Raw genomic sequence first — 1,880 nt, 5'->3', positions numbered from 1 at the left:
AATTGTACTTCATACTCTCCATTGCTTCACCATTTTTATGTTTGTTTTTATTTTTTATTTTTTATTTTCTTTCTGTTCTTCCATTCCATGCAATGCAATGCAACTTATTATTTTTTGGGGTCCCTCTCTTTTATTTGAATTGATTGACAAAATTTGTAGTGACTCATATGAATATATGGCCTTAGAGGAATGAAGATCTTCACTTCTATCCTTGATATAATATATATATAAGAAAGCATATATTATTCTCCTAAATTTCCTCATCAAAATCTTCTTATCTTCTGAAGCTTAATTTGCAGTAAGTATATACTATATACCTCTCTCTCTCTCTCTCTCTATGTTCTTTAAATATTTTGGAATCTTATCTTATACTATAGGAAGAATTTCAAGTATACCGGGAACACCAGTGTTTCAGTTATTTTAACCGTTGATTTGAATTATAAAAAATATATATAATATATATTAATTGAAATTAATGGTTAAAATAACTGGAACATCGGTATTTCTCGGTATGCTTAAAATTTTTCTTATACTATAATATGCATGATGAATTGAACAATTCATGAACTTATTGTTCATTTGAAACACAGATTTTGGTGGTGTTTTTAGCACATAATAATAATAATGGAAGAATCAATTAAGAACATGATTGTTGTTGGAGTTGTTTCATGGTCATCAGCATTTCTTGTTACAAGGAGGATCCTTCAGAAGCGTTCTTTTGATTTCAGCAACAGAGTTATCTCAACAATTCATGCAATTTTGGCAGTCACGTTGGCTTCAATCTCTGTTCAAGATTGGAAATGTCCAATATGCCCTGTAGCTTCAAATTCTTCTCTTACACAGGTATTATATATATCATGTATTATTTAAGGTGAATGCTATCCTACTCTCTTTAAAGTAACATATAAGTTATCATTTCTGATGTGTCATATTTTAATTGGGTGTTTATTTTAACCTGAGTATCGTGTAAGTAACATGTAAGTTACCCTCTCTAAATACTCAATTAAAATATGACACATTGGAGAGGGTAACTTACATGTTATTTTAGAGAGAATAAAATAATATTCACCATTATTTAATACTAGAGAGATGTATTTATCGGGTTAGATTAAGTTGCTTACATTATACTTTTTGAATACAGTCATTTGTGCATTAACACAGAATAGATGGACGTTTTAGTAAAACCATTTCTTCTTTAGTAAAACTATCTTAAGTTTGTCAAGTAACATTTTATTTTTTATATATCACAATAAAAACAGAAGAATTATAATTCAAGACTAAAGAATCTGCCTAAGAAATATAACATAATCAAGTTTGATTTTTCATAATAACTTTAGAGACTGAAATTCAAATAATTATCTAAATTCATAAGTTTGATTATATTTTCTTTTTCTGAAAATTATGCCAAGCCAAGCAAGATTACTTCTATTGAAACAACATGTTTTGGTAATGTTGGGAATTGAATGAGAAAGTTGCTAATGTTTGAAGTGTGAATTCAGATGCAAGTTCTGGCAGTGAGCGTTTCATATCTGATATATGATTTGGTGTGTTGTCTGTTTGGTGAAAGAGTGAGTATGGACAACACCATCCACCATTTGGTTAGCATTCTTGGACTTGGTGCAGGTCTTTGCTATCAAAAGGTAACTAATTACTAAGTAATAACATTTCTCACTCTTTACAATTATTTTATCTTATTTTATTTCCAAAGTTTTGTAAAACAAAAACCAATAACAAAATTTTACTGTTTTACTTTTTACTTCCTTTTTCTTTTCGAAAGTTAAGAGTGAGACTCGAACCCACGAGCTCTAGATGAATATGGGGAGACTATGTTATTTGAGTTATAATTTGTGTTTTTAATTTTTGTTATTTGAAAAAAAACA

General features: G+C 28.7%; 1 protein-coding gene across 1 annotated transcript in view; it reads left to right on the top strand.

Annotated features, from left to right (window-relative positions):
- The window catches only part of LOC107647883 (transmembrane protein 136), a 3,678-nt gene continuing 1,809 nt past the window's right edge, over nt 12–1,880 (top strand). The window contains exons 1-3 of the mRNA XM_016351930.2: nt 12–298; nt 591–843; nt 1,500–1,640. Of these exons, the coding sequence (XP_016207416.1) occupies nt 625–843; nt 1,500–1,640 (360 nt within the window). The 5' untranslated portion in view covers nt 12–298; nt 591–624. The remainder of the gene's footprint in view (nt 299–590; nt 844–1,499; nt 1,641–1,880) is intronic.

Source organism: Arachis ipaensis, chromosome B06 (assembly GCF_000816755.2).
Source record: "Arachis ipaensis cultivar K30076 chromosome B06, Araip1.1, whole genome shotgun sequence".
NCBI lineage: Eukaryota > Viridiplantae > Streptophyta > Magnoliopsida > Fabales > Fabaceae > Arachis > Arachis ipaensis.
This window is presented reverse-complemented; position numbering and strand designations above follow the sequence as displayed.